Raw genomic sequence first — 17,299 nt, 5'->3', positions numbered from 1 at the left:
AAATACAGCAAACAATCCCGACAACGACAGCTGCCGTTCATCGGAATCACAGCACCAGGAATTTTGCGTTCCGGGGACTATTTTGAGAGTCAAAGAAACAAAGTTTATTGTGAACTTCACAAGTGTTTCGGCTCTTTTTGTTTCCGCATCCTGCAAGTTGTGACGCATTCTGACCTGGGCTGTAGTGGGAGACCGAACACCTGCCGTCTCCTGCTCCTCTACGTGGCCCTGGGTGATCGGACAGGTGGGCGGCCCACTGTGAGCGGGGCACAGCAAAATGGCTGCCCTCGCCAGCTCGCTGATCCGACAGCGCAGGGAAGTCAAGGACCCCCAGGCCAACCGGCAGGTCTCCAACAAACGCAAGCCTTGTCCCAAGAGCAACAAGTCGCTCTGCCAGAAACAGATCCTCATCCTCATCTCCAAAGTCCGGCTTTGCAGCAGCCGAGGAAGAAAGCTGGAAAAAAGACCCGGTGAGTTGTCCAAAACACCCTAAACCAATCTTCAAATCGGCCAAGTCCTGCTCTATTCTAAGTCTATCCACTTCAAATAGTGAGGGTGGCATTAGCAAAGCATGACACAGACTTAAGAAGTAATGATGTGTTGACTAATGAAATATTGGTTTTGAAGGACATCCGAGATCATGGTAGTTCACGAATGAGGCTGTTTGGGCGACATACTAGATAGTGACAGTTAAAGGAATAGTTCACTTAAAAATGAAAATGCTCATTTACTCGCCCTCAAGTCGGTCGTTTCAAACCTGCATGAATTTCTTTCTTCTGCTGAAAACAAAAGAAGATATTTTGAAGAATGTTGGTAACCAAACAGATAATGGACCCCATTGACTTCCATTGTATTTTTTTCCTACTATTCATATTCATACAGGTGAACAACATGAGGGTGAGTAAATGAAGACAGAATTTTCATTTTAAGTGAACTTTTCCTTTAAAGGCCTTTGTTGACTGTTCAGAAAATAAAGGATTGATCAGAACTAAACCGATTGGGTTTACTAAACCTTGCTGTTTGTATGACATTAACCAAATTTAATAAATCATTTACTCACCATCATGTCATTGTTTGGCTTTCTTTTGTCTGTGGGACACATTTTGTTTTGTCCATTCAATGAAAGTCTGTGGGGTTCAATGTTGTTTCTAACCCCATTAACTTTCACTGTGTGCCAAAAACAGTTGTTCAAAATATCTAACAGAAGAAAGTAAGTCATACAGGTTTGGAACGAGGTGAGGGTGAGTGCATGTTTCATGTTTGGCTGAACTGTCACTTTAAGAATGGACATTTCCACTGTGTCACAGTGTGTATGATTGAATGTTATCCTTGAGACTTTGAAGGTTGACTCGTCTAGTCTCTACTGAAGAGCGTTTGTTGATATAGTGAGTCTGGGATCCAGAGCTTTGTAATCGTTCTGATCATTTCGCTGCATGTCTCTGTACTGCTTTTGACAACACCTGTTAATTTACGACCACCGACCAACTCGATACACGATCCTTTCCACGCACATAAAAACGTCACGGCCTCATTTACGATGAGCGGTTCCAGTCTTTCCCTCCCCTCTGTGTCTCTGTCTTAGAGACCATGTGTTTGTATGTGTCTTTGTGTGTGGGTCATATGTTTACATAATTAACCCCCAATGAGACATTTACCCTCTCTGAGTAAATCACTTCACCGGAGAGGCTTGCGGCTTTTATTTTAAGATATCATGAGAGAACAGATGTGGAACAGAACCACATCAGACAGTTTTTGTGTCTTTCTTAATCTTTCCTGAGGGATCATGATGCAGTTTGCAAACACCCTTTTTCCTCTTTTGAGTACAGTCAAATCAGCTTTATGAAAAGTATTTTTTATTCATAAAACAGAAGCATAATTTAGATTTACGCTATGGAAACATGCACTTTAGAATTTGGACAAGTGGACAATTGCTAAATTGACATTTACATATTTTCATCTAGCAGATGTTTTTTCCAAAGTTACTAAGGTTTTTTGTCTTAAGAGCCACAATATTAAGTATAATTTACATTAGTATAAAATCTGGAGCAGAAGTGAAATACAGAAATGAGGAGATTTTTATTTTATTTTTTATATATAGTATATAGTAGCCTATATGATTTTGTTTATGGCTGAATGAATATGATTTCACAGCATGTATTTGACTCAGTGTCATTTTAGGATCATTCACATACTATTATAGTTTTTATTAATGTTTTGACTTAGATTTCATATTTACATTAGATTTTTGTATATTACAATTAATTTTTTTTTAATTGTCTATATAGTTTTTAATTTTTAATTCAGTTTTTTTTTTTTTTTTTGGTAAGTTAAAGGTATATAATTTATATCAAATTATCCATCCATCCATCCATCCATCCATCCATCCATCCATCCATCCATATATCCATCCATCATCAATCAATCCTTCTTCTGAAACGTGTTTTTGTCCTGATTCACTACGGTACGCCTATAATAAGTGTTTATATTTTAGACATGTCAGGATGGTTTGTGTGGGAAATTGTGTATATCCGTCACTCGCTCGTGTGTGTCTCGTCACATCCGTAAATATAGAGAAGTTTCTCCGCCTACTTTGACGCGTGTCTGGTGTGAGAGTGGCAGAGGTTAGTTTTACGAGTGAGAAAGGTTGACATTGAGCAGTTAAATCTCCATCCTCCAAGAATCACTTGTTTTAAACAAACGCCGAACAGAGGAGAGTCTGCTGGAGAAAGAGCACGAGACAGAGCTCGTAATACAACAAGAATCAACACTGGCTTGGCTTTCTGGGGATGGCAAGAACTGATTGAATAAAAATGTTGTAAAAGCGATGATGGTGTTTTTATTACTCAACAGGGGAGTAAAATATTTTATTGAACAGATAAATCGCCATGTATCTCTCCAACAGAGTTAATTATAAAGCATTATCTATTGTGAAGGCTCATTTCATTATGGTTGTTGTAGCGCTGTGCTGGAATTTATTTTCAAGGAAGTGCCGTGTGTATTAATGGGTAAAGATACAGTAATATCTTCAGCTAGTCAGCTTGAGATCCTTTCCATCTAGCCTTCCTGTAGCTCAAACAGTAGAGCGTTGGTGCTTGCAATACCAAGGTCATGGGTTCAATTCCCAGGGAAAGCAAGAACTGATAAGAATGTAAATGTGTACCTTGAAATGCAATGTAAGTCGCTTTGGATAAAAGCGTCTGCCAAATGCATAAATGTAAATGTCCAAAAAAATGTCTAAACTGGTTATATCTCTTAAGCCTACACTCTAAAAAATGCTGGGTTGTTTCAACCTGACTTTGGGTCAAATATGGACAATCCCAGCCGTTGGGTTAAATTTTTTAATTACATTTTTAACCCAACATTTGGATTTGTCCATATCTGACCCAAAATTGAAAAAGCAACCCAGCATTTTTTAGAGTGTATAGTGAATGTTTTATGAGCAGTATAATCATATTCATCCGCACAGTCACACAGACGAAGCACAACCAAAACAATGTTCTTCCGCAAAACAATTCATGCGGTTTTGTTTTTTAACTGCTAGATTTTATTAGTAACAAAAATGTTTTTTTATTTTTATGTTTTACTTTTAGTTTCAGTTATAATAATAACAACACTGATTTAACCTCATGGCCCCTCTGGATTTCTGGTTAAAAGATGGGAAGAATTTCATCAGAGTAAATGGGTAATTTATAAAGAATACACTTTATTTTTAATGCAAAGTACTGTAGCTTGCATGGCCTGAAGGAACATTAAATGCGATTTTAAAATAGAACAGTGAGCTTCCCATGGCACATTTCAAACAGAGCAAGTAATGGTTTGAAGAACTGCCTAGGAATATTTGCCTTTGTGCTTACGTTGCTTATTTAGAAGTACAGATGAGACCTGGATAGTATTTCTCGCTAGGCTTCATTTTGGACTAGATTATAGACTAGACCCATTGCCAACCTGGGGTACATGTACCTTGGGAGAAACTTAAGCAGTTTGCAGGAAATACGGAAATACTTGGAAATCAATGGGAATTCTCTCTCTCTCTCTCTCTCTCTCTCTCTCTCTCTCTCTCTATATATATATATATATATATATATATATATATATAAATATATATATATATATATATATATATATATATATATATATATATATATATATAGATATAGATATATAGTATATATATATATATAGTTTTCTGTTCTTAGAAAGTAATGAATATGCATTAAGCCATTCATTTTTAAAATCATTAGATTATTTTAATTATATTCTATATATACATTGTATAAAATAAAAAATAAAATAAAAATATGATACTGATGGCATTTTGTGTATACATAAAATAAGAGAAGTTGGAATACACTGACTTCTCTCAAGCCTGGACCCATACAGTACAGTATATTCATTCAGTCATTCACTAAATCCGCTCTCTTGAGGGTCCCATCCTTCCTTAGGGCCCAGCTGTGTGTGTGTGTGTGTGTGTGTGTGTGTGTGTGTGTGTGTGTGCCAGGGTGGGACATTTATGACATGTGTATCTCAAGTAAATCACAGTAATTGTCATGGAAACCATAGTCCCGTAACGCGGCATCTGCTGCCGCAAAGTGCCTCATGCCAAGCGGTAATCACATCTATGAGAAATGGAGGCGGTTGGTGGTATTTGGCGCAGTAAAGGAAGAAATGTTTTCGGTCAGTTTGGGGTGGTATGTATAGTTCGGGCGGCTGCAGTAAAGATCACATCTTGTGCTTCTGTTATGATAACGGTGACTGGATGATTTTGCCTGCCTTTTGATGGAGAGGATCAGAGAGAGAGAGCACTTATATAGTGTAGCCTCCTCTAAAGCACAGTTTCACCTGTCAACACACAACTGCCTGCTTAGTGCGTACTTCATGAGTGCTGTCTACTTCTGTAGTTCCTTGTCTGATTCTGAATAAGAGCATCTTACACAAACATCCTTACTTTTTATTTCTGCTGTGTTTTTTTCTGTCTTATTCTGTCTGTCATGCCTTGGGTTGACCACTCAATAAAGTTTCACTTGTTTAAGTAATTAGCTGTTGAAATATGATCAAGACAACAGGAAAGAAGTTCAAACTAAGCATCTGAATGGAGAGATGTTTTATGGGACTTTGAATGCAGCGTGGTTGTTGGTGCCAGATGGTCTGAGTATTTCAGAAACTGCTGATCTACTGGGACTTTAAACACAACCATCTCAAGGATTTACAGAGAATGGGCCAAAAAAGAGAAAATATCCAGCGACAGTTCTGTGGGAGAAAAAGCCTTGTTGATGCCAGAGGTCAGAGGAGAATGATCGGACTGGTTCAGCTGATAGAAAGACAACAGTAACTCAAATAAGCACTCGTTACAACCAAGACCTGAAGAAGAGCGTCTCTGAGCACAGAAGAGGGTCTCTGAACACAGAAGAGCGTCTCTGAACACAGAAGAGCAACTCTGAACACAGAAGAGCATCTGAACACAGAAGAGCGTCTCTGAACACAGAAGAGCAACTCTGAACACAGAAGAGCATCTGAACACAGAAGAGCAACTCTGAACACAGAAGAGCATCTGAACACAGAAGAGCGTCTCTGAACACAGAAGAGCATCTGAACACAGAAGAGCGTCTCTGAACACAGAAGAGCATCTGAACACAGAAGAGCGTCACTGAACACAGAAGAGCGTCTCTGAACACAGAAGAGCATCTGAACACAGAAGAGCGTCTCTGAACACAGAAGAGCATCTCTGAACACAGAAGAGCATCTGAACACAGAAGAGCGTCTCTGAACACAGAAGAGCATCTGAACACAGAAGAGCGTCTCTGAACACAGAAGAGCATCTGAACACAGAAGAGCGTCTCTGAACACAGAAGAGCATCTGAACACAGAAGAGCGTCACTGAACACAGAAGAGCGTCTCTGAACACAGAAGAGCATCTGAACACAGAAGAGCGTCTCTGAACACAGAAGAGCATCTGAACACAGAAGAGCGTCTCTGAACACAGAAGAGCAACTCTGAACACAGAAGAGCAACTCTGAACACAGGAGAGCATCTGAACACAGAAGAGCGTCTGAACACAGAAGAGCGTCTCTGAACACAGAAGAGCATCTGAACACAGAAGAGCGTCTCTGAACACAGAAGAGCGTCTCTGAACACAGAAGAGCGTCTCTGAACACAGAAGAGCGTCTCTGAACACAGAAGAGCGTCTCTGAACACAGAAGAGCGTCTCTGAACACAGAAGAGCGTCTCTGAACACACAACACGTCATACCTTGAAGCAGAGTGACTACATCAGCAGAAGACACACCGGTGACACTCCTGTCCGCTGAGAAACTGAGGCTACGATTCACACGGGACACCAAAACTGGACAATAGAAGATTGGAAAAACGTTGCCTGGTCTGATGATTCTCTATTTCTGCTGCGACATTCAGATTGTAGGGTCAGAATTTGGTGTAAACAACATGAAAGCATGAATCCATCCTGCCTTGCATCAGCGGTTCAGTGTGTGATATTTTCTTGACACAATTCGGGCCCCTTGGTATCAATTGAGCATCTTTTAGGCAAAAGGGGGTCCAACCAGGAACTAGCAAGCAATGTAGGTCTACATAGATAGATAGAGACCCCTTCATTGTTACTCAAAGATTTTTGGAGATAAAAGATCTAAATAGAGTTTAGTATCTCATGATGTCGACTGTATGACTGATTCAATCTGCGTCAGTGTTCCTGAAGTGGTGTGTTGGGTGAGATTAACAGAAATGAATGACCACCGATCACCAATCACAAAAGCCCACTCGGCATTTAACAAGGTCACCCCCCCCCCCCATTCCAACACTGCAGCAGAACACACACAGAAACACACACACACACATACACACACACACACACACACACAGCTTGAGCTGTGAGTTCATTTGTCACTTTTAAATAGTGAATGGGATTTTAATCAGGAAACTGTAATGATGCAAAGTGTCCTAATCAGAGACTCATCACTCTCACACACACACACACGTACGCACGCACACACACACACACACACACACACACACACACATTCTTCACCCACAGAACAAGCTAAGCATGATGCTTTTGTAAAGATTATCCTTTTTATCTCAAGCATGTGTGTGTGTGTGTGTGTGTGTGTGTTAGGGGACAGGAGGACAACTAGCAATTGATAAGGGATATTTGTATGCGTTGCGGTGTTTGCAGATCGTTGGAGCACTTCATTGTTACTGGGTGATTCATTCGTCCACACAGTCTGATTAACACCCTCTGATTCATCAATAACACTCTCCTGTCCCGCTCTCCTCTTTTCATTCATCTCTTTTCCAACACTCTACATTACAGTTCCTAATCTCACCCAGGACTGTTGCCACACTCTCCCTCTTTCTCATTATCTGAGTGTGTAGCATCTCTTCTTATTGTGTGCCTGTCCTCTTGTTCATGCTCTCCTGTGTTTTCTCTCCGATTTCTTTCAAGTGTAAAGTTGTAATGATGTCGACTGGGTAGGGCCGTTTGTCTTGTGTTGACAGACAGTCATTGTGAGTGTATAATGGGGACGTTGCCTGCACTGTTTCTGCGCTATTGTCCTGGTGTTATGGGGCAATTGTAGACTACTGCCTTCAAGCTCATTACACCGCGTGTGTGTGTGTGTGTGTGTGTGTGTGTGTGTGTGTGTGTGTGTGTGTGTGTACCTACTTAACTAAAGTGGGGACAAATTTGTACCCAGGAATGACCAAAATCTGACAAAATCTTTTATAACCTCCCTTTAGGGACGTCCTCATTTGTACATCTGGTATAAAAATAAAGTAATTAAAGGTTTTTTGCAAATGTAAAATGCAGAAAGTTTTGTGTGATGGGTAGGTTTAGGGGTAGGGGTAGTGTTTGTGAGTGAGTGTGTGTGTGTGTGTGTGTATGTGTGTGATGGGTAGGTTTAGGGGTAGGGGTAGTGTTTGTGAGTGAGTGTGTGTGTGTGTGTGTGTGTGTGTGTGTGTGTGTGTGTGTGTGTGTGTGTGTGTGTGTGTGATGGGTAGGTTTAGGGGTAGGGGTAGTGTTTGTGAGTGAGTGAGTGTGTGTGTGTGTGTGTGTGTGTGTTTGTGTGTGTGTGTGTGTGTGTGTGTGTGATGGGTAGGTTTAGGGGTGTGTTTGTGAGTGTGTGTGTGTGTGTGTGTGTGCGTGATGGGTAGGTTTAGAGGTCTGGTTAGTCACCTGATCTACTAACAGCCAAAGAGAAATAATTATATTTACTGTGTATATATACACACACACACGCACACACACACACACGTTTGCATAGCTATCTAACATGGGGACATTCCATAGGCGTAATGGTTTTATACTGTACAAACTGTATATTTTATCCACTTACTAGTGTAAGTGGATAAAATATACAGTTTGTACAGTATAAAACCATTACGCCTATGGAATGTCCCCATGTTAGATAGCTATGCAAACGTGTGTGTGTGTGTGTGTGCGTGTGTGTGTGTGTATATATACACAGTAAATATAATTATTTCTCTTTGGCTGTTAGTAGATCAGGTGACTTGTTGTCCTTCTCTTTTCTTTACTGCATTGTGTGCTCACAGATTAACAGATTTACTGTAGTGAAGTGTTTTGTTGATCTGTGTTTGGCTAAAGGGGCAGTTAGTCATCATATTTTTATCCGCTGTATCCGCTTTTAATTCCCTGTATTTCTGAACTCCCTGAAACGCCTCCATTGTAGTCTTGAGTTTTATTCCGGGAACGAACACGTTACAGTATTCCTCATTTAACTCTTTCCCCGCCAGTGTTTTTGAAAAAAGGTTACCATCCAGCGCCAGCATTTTTGATAATTTTCACAATAGTCTCATGGCCCCCCAGAATATTTTGCTGTATGAATATATGAACGTGATATATCAAAAGAAATAACAGAGCCTCTGCATTTAAACGTTTTATTCTAGCTTCATGCATTCTTTTTTTATCAACCCTTAAATAAAGGGATGAGGCCTGGTTGAGTTAGTTAGTAGTGTATTGAAACTTGCGGTTATGGTATGGGGCGTGGCATTTCCCAAACACACTCGAATCACTTGACCAATCACAACACACTGCTCCAGCCGACCAATCAGAGCACACTGCGCTTTTCAGAAGGAGGGGCTTCATAGAGACAGGAACTAAACAGAGCGCTACCAGAGAATGTCTAATAGGAAGAGAATTGGCACTCTCTGCTTACTTCGGGTTTCTGGACTGGCTGCAGTAACACGTCTCTGTCCATGCGGGGGCGCTCGCAGGCGAGTGCAGAATGAATGGAGGTCTATGGCGAAATACCCATCAAAATCCACTTTTCTCAGGATATAATTTTTTGTCTAGTAATTTGAATGTTGTATTTGAAAGGATATGCAAAGAAATTACACATTGCTGGGTGTTAGATTTTTTAGAGTCACTTATTTGCTTTAAAAAGTCTTTTAAAATGTCAATGACGTCATACACATCATACGACCAGAGATACTGCTTTACGGCAATCCTTCAGTCACTCTGGTGCTTTCGCGCTCTGCACTTTCTTTTCTCTCGAGGCATCGACAACACAGCTGACACAGGTAAATACACGTGCTAGAAGAGTTTTGTTTTGTTTGTTTCTGGTCCCGCTTCGGATGCCACGATACCATCAAGCGGTATCTCTGGTCGTAATCAGTCCTTCGCTGACCAATCAGCGTTCATTAGCAGAATGCTAGCGTGTTATGGGCAACAACAACTCTACCTGTAAGAAATCGAAAGGACATAAGTACTCGTTCATTCAACTTTCGACCTATAACCCATGTTGAACTTGCAAAACCTACAATAAAATCTGAGATTTCTCAACGGCAATCGGGTGAAAGAGACACATTTAGCCGCCTAGCCCCATAGACTCCCATTCAGTCTGCACTCGCCCATGATCACCTCCAGTGGAATTCTAATGGAACTGCAACCAAGATCGATACAATGGGGCTAATAGGAAGTGCCAAGGCTCTCCGTAGACGGGCTCTGGCGTTACTGACAGACTGGGAAGAGAGGAGCTGCAACAATGGAGAATATGGGAAAAATAATGTTTTCTGAACATTTAACATATTCTAGTAGACCCCAAAAACACAATCAAGGGCATGATAGGTCCCATTTAACAGATGCAACATTTGACCTTATATGTTTTATTATATGTTGAGATTAACATGAAATAACAATGATCAATACTTCTACAGCTTTTAACATGTAACATAATTCAATGTAAAAATTGAGCATAATTATCTAAATGGTACACATGAATAAAGGAAGTTTACAAATGCAAACAATCAAAACACACTTATTCAAAGGCTGAAATGCACCATATAATATGCCACATTTGTCACCGAACCTTAGCAAAAAAAGGCTCTTAGAGTAGATTTATTGTAAAGTCTTACCATATTAATAAACCAGTGAATTTACACTGTCACAAATCTAAAATCTCCCGTGAGGGTTGTGATAAAAGAATGATGTGATGACAGACCTTAATAAAAGGACTATAATATGACATAACTTATAGCCTATAGTGTGAGTTTATGGGATTTAGTAGTGTTTTATTGAATAGTGCTGTTAAATCTGTTATTGGAGCATGTATAAATGTTAATGCTGGCCTGAAACTCTACAACATCCATCATAAGCTCTGCTGTTTGATAGATAGTGTTTCCTCCTCCTCTTTATTTCTTTCTGTCTCTGTTTTTTCCATCCCAGGATAGCGGTAGGTCACTGCCTAGCACTGTTTTATATTGATTGAGTGCTAGATGTTTTTATCAGGCACATGTAAATTAAACAGGAGAACTAGAGTCTGGGTGACCTCCGTGCTTCTTATGAAAACATGTTTGTTGTAGTTATTAAAAATGTGTGTTTTGGTTATTTATAGTAGTAAATTTAGTTTTTAGCTAGAAAGTTTTTACCAGTTCCACGTTGACATGCTTAATTTGATATTACCCATAATCTTAATAAGTTTCTGTCTATAATAATGTCCTGGCAAGTTATAGTTTTAAAGGGATAATTCTTTGTTCCAAATTTGTATGACTGACTTTCTTTTGTGAAACACAAAATAAGATATTTAGAAAAAAAATTCATCTGTTTAATGAAATTCGATAGGGTTTAAAAAGCATGGAAAAAACATTTCTCATCATATTATCTTATTTTGTGTTCTGCAAAAGAAAGAAAGTAATGCAGGTAATGATTTCAAGTAATGAAATATCCCTTTTATAGAATAATAAATTATTTTTGGACACAGATCAGCTAAACTGGTCAATGACAGCAACCAAGAGCCTCATCAATTAAAAAACAACAAATGCTGGAAATGTTAGTCAGCATGGCATCTCTGCACCATATGGTGAGTATAATTTCTTTATATTTCAAAAAGGAATGTCAGTAATAAGTATGGCAATCAACCAAAATATTTCAGTTCAATCAGTAAAGGCAACACTGTAAAAAAATAAAATAATAATACGGTAAAAAAAACGGCAGCTGTGGTTGCCAGAAATTTACCGTAAAAAATACGGTAGCAACATTTTAGGTTTTACAGACTTAACTTACAATTACAATAAAAAAAACATTTAATTTTCTGTTATAATGTTAATTTACTGACCAATTGAAATTCTAATATCTGTTTTGTACCAGTGTAATACACTGATAACCACCAATCACAGTGGTGATGAGAGTCACATGATGAGTCAAAGCTCATCACAAGAAGGTTTTCCACCAGCTGAAAATGTTAATACTAATACAGAAGCTGCTCAGTGTCATTTACACAAGCACTAAACACCATCATGGTAGCACATATGACATTTTAAAAATGGAATAAACATTAATTTAAAATCATTAAATGAAACATTAAAACCCTAATGTACATAAGAAAAACTATGAAGAAACAGTTATTTCAACAAAAATACATCAAATGTGAAGTGTCACGCAGGGAATTGTGGGAATGCCAATTTTCATTTTTTCACTGTATATTATATACAATGACTTGTTCTTTTTCAATTCCAAAAACTGTAAATTTAACAGTATTTTACTGTAAAACTACATTAAATGTATGGTTAGATCTATCACAGTTATTCACCGTATATAGTACGTAAAATTTCTGTTAACCAATTAACAGGTTTTCACATTTTTTAGCATTTTTTCAGTCTTTTAAAATCACAATAATTTTTCTGCCACTTTTATTGATAGGACAGTTAAGATTTTGCACAAATGTATCACCGATGAGTTTCACGGTACATGTACACGACAACGACATACTAAAAACATGTTTTTCGCGTATAGACGACAACGTTGTCAAAACAATCCCTGTTCACACGGATCCGCGAAACGACTAAAAACGCTGTATTATTCATACCAGACCAGTTGATGGCGATGTCACTTTGTAAAGAAACACTATGTGACTATAGACTGAACCCGTACGCATGCGCATGACGTCACCGTTTTCACAAATTCACATTTTTGTAGCTTACACAAAGACAATAATGGTATCGTTTTCAAAAACTTGCACTTCAAAACCCAAAAGTTTGCGTTTTCAGCCCCCCAAAACGCTGTTGTTGTGTACAATAAATGAACGGCCAAAATGCATAAAGTTTTCTTTTTTTGTGTGTGTTGAAAACAATGGGCCCTATTTTAACGATCTGAAACGCAAGTATCAAGCGTGAATCGCAAGTAACTTTTTGGGCGGGTCTCGGGCGCTGTTGCTATTATACCGGTGGGATAAATGACTCTTGCGCCAACGCAAATCTAAAATGGGTTGGTCTGAAGTAGCTACTGTACATTATTCATAGGTGTGGTTTGGGCGTAACGTGAAATAAACCAATCAGAGCGTCATCTCACATTCCCTTTAAGAGCAGGCATGCTTGTTCCATGGCGGTTTGCTATTATAACGGCAGATTTGCCAGGCACACGCCAGGAGCGGTTCACAGCCGAGGAGACCGACGTTCTCATCAGGGCCGTAAAACACAGAGAAGTGACATTGTATGGGGATGGGAGAAACCCACCCAAATTAGCTTCGGTTAAACAGGCGTATGATAATTTGGGTAAATGTGTAAGCTAGATTTATGCCTATTTTTCACATCTTCATGGACACAACAATGATTTCCCTCGTGTGTTAATATTTTTCCTTGTAATAATGTATGATTTGCAAAAATGAGAACTGCAGGTCTGTGTGTAGATGAGAGAATCAAAGCACGTTGTGCACACACTACATTGATTATGGCCAAGCATGCGCCCTTAAAATAGCATATGAATAACATGCGCAACACGCCACTGACTTTAGACTAGGTTCTTCCTGGTCAGTGGCAGAACTGTTTTCTGAAACTGCAAAATAGCATCAGGGAACGTTTGCGCCGGAACACGCCTCCTCTTTTCGCTGAACCGCACTCGGGAGCACAAGTTCATTTCCTAGTTTACCGACGTGCGTCTGTGGAGGGAAAAGTCCGCTGTGCGCAGGTGCAAAATAAGAATGATACATGTGTCGGTGTACTAAGTCAATTGCGCTGGGTGCAAGATAGGGCCCTATGTCTTATAAATGACCTCTTAATTGATAAATGTATGTTTTGGCAAATTCATGCTTGACCACCATGTCACCAATGTACCACAGTTACTGTATGTCTGTCAGGTGCTCTAGGTTTTGGTAAAATGTGGCACTTAGTCCAAGTGTGGTTAGTTTAGCAGTTACCAGCGTCTTACAGGTCAATGCCAGAAAACACATGAATGACATATAATGCAAATGTTTCCATTTTTCATGTGGAGGAAGGTCAAGATTATGGTGTTTCTTATAGTTGTTAGAAGAGTGGGTTGGATGTAAGCCTTGAGATCTCTGGCTTGGTAAACCATTATTGTGCTGGAGACAACCACATCAACTATTCAGCCAATCAGAGATGTGTGTTCCTGTAGCTCTGAGACAGCCTCTTCTGTGCAAGAAGCTTGATGCATATTCCAGTGGGTACATTTGAAACAGTCTTTTAAGACTTGAACAGCCCCTCTGGCAATATAATATCATTGTTTTTTTCATGCTTTGATATGCAGGTATTAACAACACAGGCTCTGTATACACCTGGTATTAAGATGCGTTTTGGTTGATCGGATCACAAGGAGTTATACGGGGTCAAAACTACAAATACTGGTGTAAACGGGGTCTAAAATGTTTTGAGCTTGTCCACTTTCGGCCACTTTCAGAGGGAGTCAAAAACGCATTCGACCGGATTGCTTTCGTAGTGTAAACACTCATGTGGACGAATGTGTTTGAACTGCCACAAAAGACCGTCTTCTCTCCGTCTACTGACCTCATGCGTAACATTATGGGAAGAGCTCTAGACAGACGGGATTTAAACTTTGTCGGCTGGAGACCCAAGTTTGGTTTGAAGATGAAAAACATACCAAGCACAATGTTCTCTCACCATTCCTGATTTCTAACACACACTCACAGCGTTCGGCTGATCTTGTGACTGTCAGAGCAGAAACTAAAGCTGATGCTCTCTGTGTGTTTTTCTGTCATCTCTGAGTGCGTTCATATGTAAATTAGACAAGCTTATTTTGTCCACAAGATTGAAAGATCTGAAAAAGCCAATACATTTACCCGCCCATAGACCCTCCCCTCGAAGAAATCAGGACAGAAGTGAATGAAAGTGGACAAAAGAGACGGATTAAACCACCAGATTTAAACAAGTGTGTGTCTCCCTCGTCTACATGTGATCCGATCGACCAAAACGCATCTTAATACCAGGAGTAAACAAGGCCTCAGATTGGTGATCTGATTTCCTGAGTTGGGAGCATGACAGGGATTCGTATGACGCCCGGATGTAGATGTAAACAGGATCCAATATTCTCTCTTTTGTCGTAGGGACAGAGACATACTGCTGTTGTTATGTATGTGTGTTTTAGTTGGATTAGTTCGTCGAGTCTTATTATTACCTCTGCGCTTTCTTGCCAAACTCACAGAGGGACTGTAGCAGAGGTCACGCACACTGAGAGTGTCTTCTTTTTATGGTAGTGTAACCCAACACAAGATGACCAACTTAACAAGGGAACAGGCATCAACAATTTAAAGCCTCTACAAACACACTGACAGCACCTTCCTTTTAAGGAGGAGTGTAACCTTAACCCAACATAAGAGAGAACAGATGCACACACAACACAAGGCGAAGGTTTGGAAAAGTTGTACCCATAACCTGAATTGAATGACTTTTAAATTCATTCAACTTTTAAATGTTTTCAATCTTATGTCGCTAAAACATCATGTGGTTTTTTTTTTTTGTTTGTTTTTTTTTGTCCTCCTGTGAAACACAAAGGGTTTCTTGGGAAAAAGTCAAAGCTGCTCTTTTCTGTAAAAAAGGAAAAGGATGTGCATATGTCAAGTTGTAAGTCTGCTTGATTTACTGAAAAAAATATTTCGACAGGATTTGAACCTGTGTCTCCCGCATGTTCAATGAAAACTGCATCGCTTGACTTACACTTTCTCACACATTTAATAAAGTAGTTGTTGGTGGTTGTTACAGTATATTGACTTGCCTTCACACAAATAAAGATTCAAGCGCACAGGAAACCTGTTTAGCACCTTCCCATGTGCCCTCATTCCCCTTTAACACACACACACACACACACACACACACACACACACACACACACACACACACACACTTGATGCATTTAGAGCATGGCGTCCTAAAACAGAAATGTCATTGTGTTCCAGAGAGTTGGGTTGTTGGGATTTGAGTCTCAGGTTAAATCCCTCTGTGGATCAAATATACAAGCGTTGACAGAAAGACACGCGCACACGCACGCGAACACTCACAGCACCTCATACAAGGGAACTTGCATGTCGTACATTCCTCTAGAAGTTCACACCTGCTGGGCCGATTAATCCCAGTGTCTCGTGTGTGTGTGTGTGAGCGATTATGTGCATGTGTGTGTACTTCTGCTCACATTTCAATTTAACAAGGTAGGTTTGATAACAGGTGTGTTGGAGAAGGCGAAAGACTTCTCTTGAACTTACAGTATGTAACACACACACACACACACACACACATGCATGCACATACACACACATACACACACACACACACACGCATGCACGCGCACACACACACACACACACACACACACACACACACACACACACACAGTGCTTTTAACACACACTCATAGCTAGCATATGTGTATTTGCGAGATATACTTTGCCAAGGTCATTGCTCTTCACAGTGACCCCTGTGTGCTCTTTTGTCTCTCAGATCAAAGATAAATAAGCAGACCACCAGAAAGTTGACTTGCTATAATACTTTATGGTATCCTTTTTTCTAAAATCTGTAGAAAAAAGGAGATACTGGTAGTTTTCTGCCAGAACTACCAGTATAACATTTATTGTTATGAAAAATGCACAAAAATACTATTTTAAATGTTTATATAAAAAAACAAATTTTTTCAAAAATAATTTTACTCTAAAACCATGGGAAAATCAAAGCTTTAGATCTAAACAAGCTATGCTCCAAATTCGAGCTTGATATCTCAACAAATGAGCTTTCAGTAAGGTTTTGTTTGGCTGCAGGGTACCAAAAGTTCTCACTAAATGAAATTCTTCTCCCATTAATTTCCGGAGGAGAAATGGACTAATTAATAGACTGACAGTAGAACACAAACACCAGTACATTAGGCCCTATTTTTACACACTTTTCTTGGAGTGTAGTATACTATTAGATCGCTACCACTGTACCTTTCTCAGAGAAGATGCATCTCTACTTTCATCCGTTTTTAAACTAGTCCAACCATTAAAGCATCACTTACTAAATCACGGCATTCAAGAAAGTTACTGTTGGACTTCAAATCGTCTGCTGTGACCAATGTTCCCGATGTTAGGAATAATCTGAATGTCCTTTCTCGTGAGGACTATATAGTTTTGTGCAGTAAAATGCCTTTCTCATCCCTCCCCTTCTTCAACTCCACCTTTTCTCTCTATAGTTGAGTCCGGGGGGAGCTCATGCTTGAGCCCCTTTATTTAGGGACAGAAAGATATACTTGTTGACCCTTTACCTTCTATAGATTTACCCAAAGGGTAAACTAATGTTTAGATCAACCCTGAATTGAATTGTCAGATATCATTTGGAGCTCCTGAATTAATTAAGACTAGCCTTAATGAGCTGGAACTACATCTACCCTGCCTCTAAGGCTAAACTGAGCGTATCATGTGTGCGCATGTGCCTGGAGTTTTCTTCAAAGTCTACCTAGAAAAAAAAAAAGAAAAAAAAAAAGGTCATATCATGAAAAACCTTTTGAAATAAAAGAATTTGATGTCAAACTAGAAAATTTGTTGTCTGTTGGTTTATAACTA

At 39.5% G+C, this 17,299-nt stretch overlaps 1 protein-coding gene across 1 annotated transcript in view; it reads left to right on the top strand.

The window, feature by feature from the left end:
* The window catches only part of fgf11a (fibroblast growth factor 11a), a 63,093-nt gene that overhangs the window by 1,058 nt on the left and 44,736 nt on the right, over nt 1-17,299 (top strand). The window contains exon 1 of the mRNA XM_084110280.1: nt 1-470. This exon is cut by the window's left edge and continues 1,058 nt beyond it. Coding sequence (XP_083966406.1) covers nt 278-470 — 193 coding nt within the window. The 5' untranslated portion in view covers nt 1-277. The remainder of the gene's footprint in view (nt 471-17,299) is intronic.

The sequence above is a fragment of the Abramis brama genome, assembly GCF_963993115.1.
Source record: "Abramis brama genome assembly, chromosome: 3".
Taxonomy (NCBI): Eukaryota; Metazoa; Chordata; class Actinopteri; order Cypriniformes; family Leuciscidae; genus Abramis; species Abramis brama.
The sequence above is the reverse complement of the archived record's forward strand: the minus strand, read 5'-3'. Positions and strand labels throughout refer to the sequence as shown.